General features: G+C 44.8%; 1 protein-coding gene across 1 annotated transcript in view; it reads left to right on the forward strand.

Annotated features, from left to right (window-relative positions):
* Window positions 1-1080, forward strand: part of LOC119275125 (FACT complex subunit SSRP1-like) — a 6190-nt gene extending 5110 nt beyond the window's left edge. Inside the window, exons 7-11 of the mRNA XM_037555922.1 lie at window positions 2-153; window positions 245-293; window positions 392-493; window positions 601-744; window positions 843-1080. Coding sequence (XP_037411819.1) covers window positions 2-153; window positions 245-293; window positions 392-493; window positions 601-705 — 408 coding nt within the window. The 3' untranslated portion in view covers window positions 706-744; window positions 843-1080. The remainder of the gene's footprint in view (window position 1; window positions 154-244; window positions 294-391; window positions 494-600; window positions 745-842) is intronic.
* Window positions 1081-1463: the final 383 nt, after the last annotated feature.

The following is a 1463-nucleotide window of genomic DNA, read 5'->3' on the forward strand; positions in this document are numbered from 1 at the left end:
GGTTGAGTTTGTTGGGTTTGGAAGTTACCGCCGTGAGGGCGCCGGTAAGTCAGATCGCTATTTGGACCTCCTTGTCAAGCGAAAAAATGGCCAAGAGCATATCTTCAGAAATATTCAAAGGAATGAATACTTTAACCTTTTCGACTTCGTCAAGTATGTGCCTGTCTGTTGGCTTCAACATCCTTCTTTCTACTATATACTTAAGCGCTATGAGTATCTTCATTTTTATATGGGAAATTTGCAGTGGAAAGCAGTTGAAAACAATGAACCTTGGGGACGAGCAAAGTGATGAGGTAGATGGCCTCGTGTTGGCATGTTTGCTTGATGCTGACATTTTAATCCTGTTATTAAGTCCCTCCATATACTTGTGTTATTTATTGCTTCACGCCAGGATGAAGATTTTGGTTTCTTTATGGGTGGCGGAGGATCTTCTACTGATGATTATTCTAGTGGGGACGAATCAGAATCTAGTGAAAGTGGGGGTGAAAAGGAGGTAATTATATTGATTGTTTGCTCTCGCAAGCCTTAAATATGAAGCTACTATGCCAATGATCTCTTGCTCATTGTTTTTCTTTTCCTTTCTATAAATCATCCGAGAAGGAAGCCAGTAGGGGCGACGAAGGTTCAAAGAAAAGGAAGTGGAAGAAGAAACACGCGACGTACCGTTGGCGCAGGATGAGCTGGCGAGGGTTCCGTGTCCGATGACGAGTCACGCTAGGCTCTGGTGCTCTGGGCACGATGGAGGTATCTGTCTGTTGGTTACTGACGCAGAGTTTGGCCTTTGAGATCATGCATCCACTGGAGCTGATCATTGATTTTTCGACATGTTTTTTTTTTGTCAGAGAAAGAAACCAAGAGCAGTTGAGAAGAGGAGGGAAATTCAGTATCACATGCTCGAAACACCACAGCGCGCAGAGCAATTACTACGGAACATAAGACTGTTGCTCTGTATATAAGCATGGTACGTGTATCTGAGTGAGATTGGGTTATGACTTATGACATACTAGCAGAGTGCCCGTGCGTTGCTACGGGCTACAATGCATGTAAATGAATTGAACAAATGATTAGGGTCGTCTTCAAGTCCGACCCTCATTTCTTCCTCTTACGCCCGACCATGTTAGGACGTGAAACGGTTGCCTAGAGGGCTTCTCAAAATCCAACCGTTTGGACAATCCATGGTACCTCAAATTCAGACCATATGTGTGAGAGAAATATGGTTGTTCATCATGTTATCTTCAGCACACTGCCCCAACACAAAAAAAATAACCATCCCACGATTGACCCTTCTCTTTTTTAGTGGACCCTGCTCTTCCTGCTCGGTATCCCGCCGTAGCAGGACATTGCTTGCTAGAACCCTCTCCTTTAAAACCAAACGATGCCCATATCATCTTCACCATGACACCCTATCTCCTTCACGCCATATTTCCCCGCGGACCGGCAACCACCACGCTCTCTGCCCTGAT

Source organism: Triticum dicoccoides, chromosome 3B (assembly GCF_002162155.2).
Source record: "Triticum dicoccoides isolate Atlit2015 ecotype Zavitan chromosome 3B, WEW_v2.0, whole genome shotgun sequence".
NCBI classification, from domain to species: Eukaryota; Viridiplantae; Streptophyta; class Magnoliopsida; order Poales; family Poaceae; genus Triticum; species Triticum dicoccoides.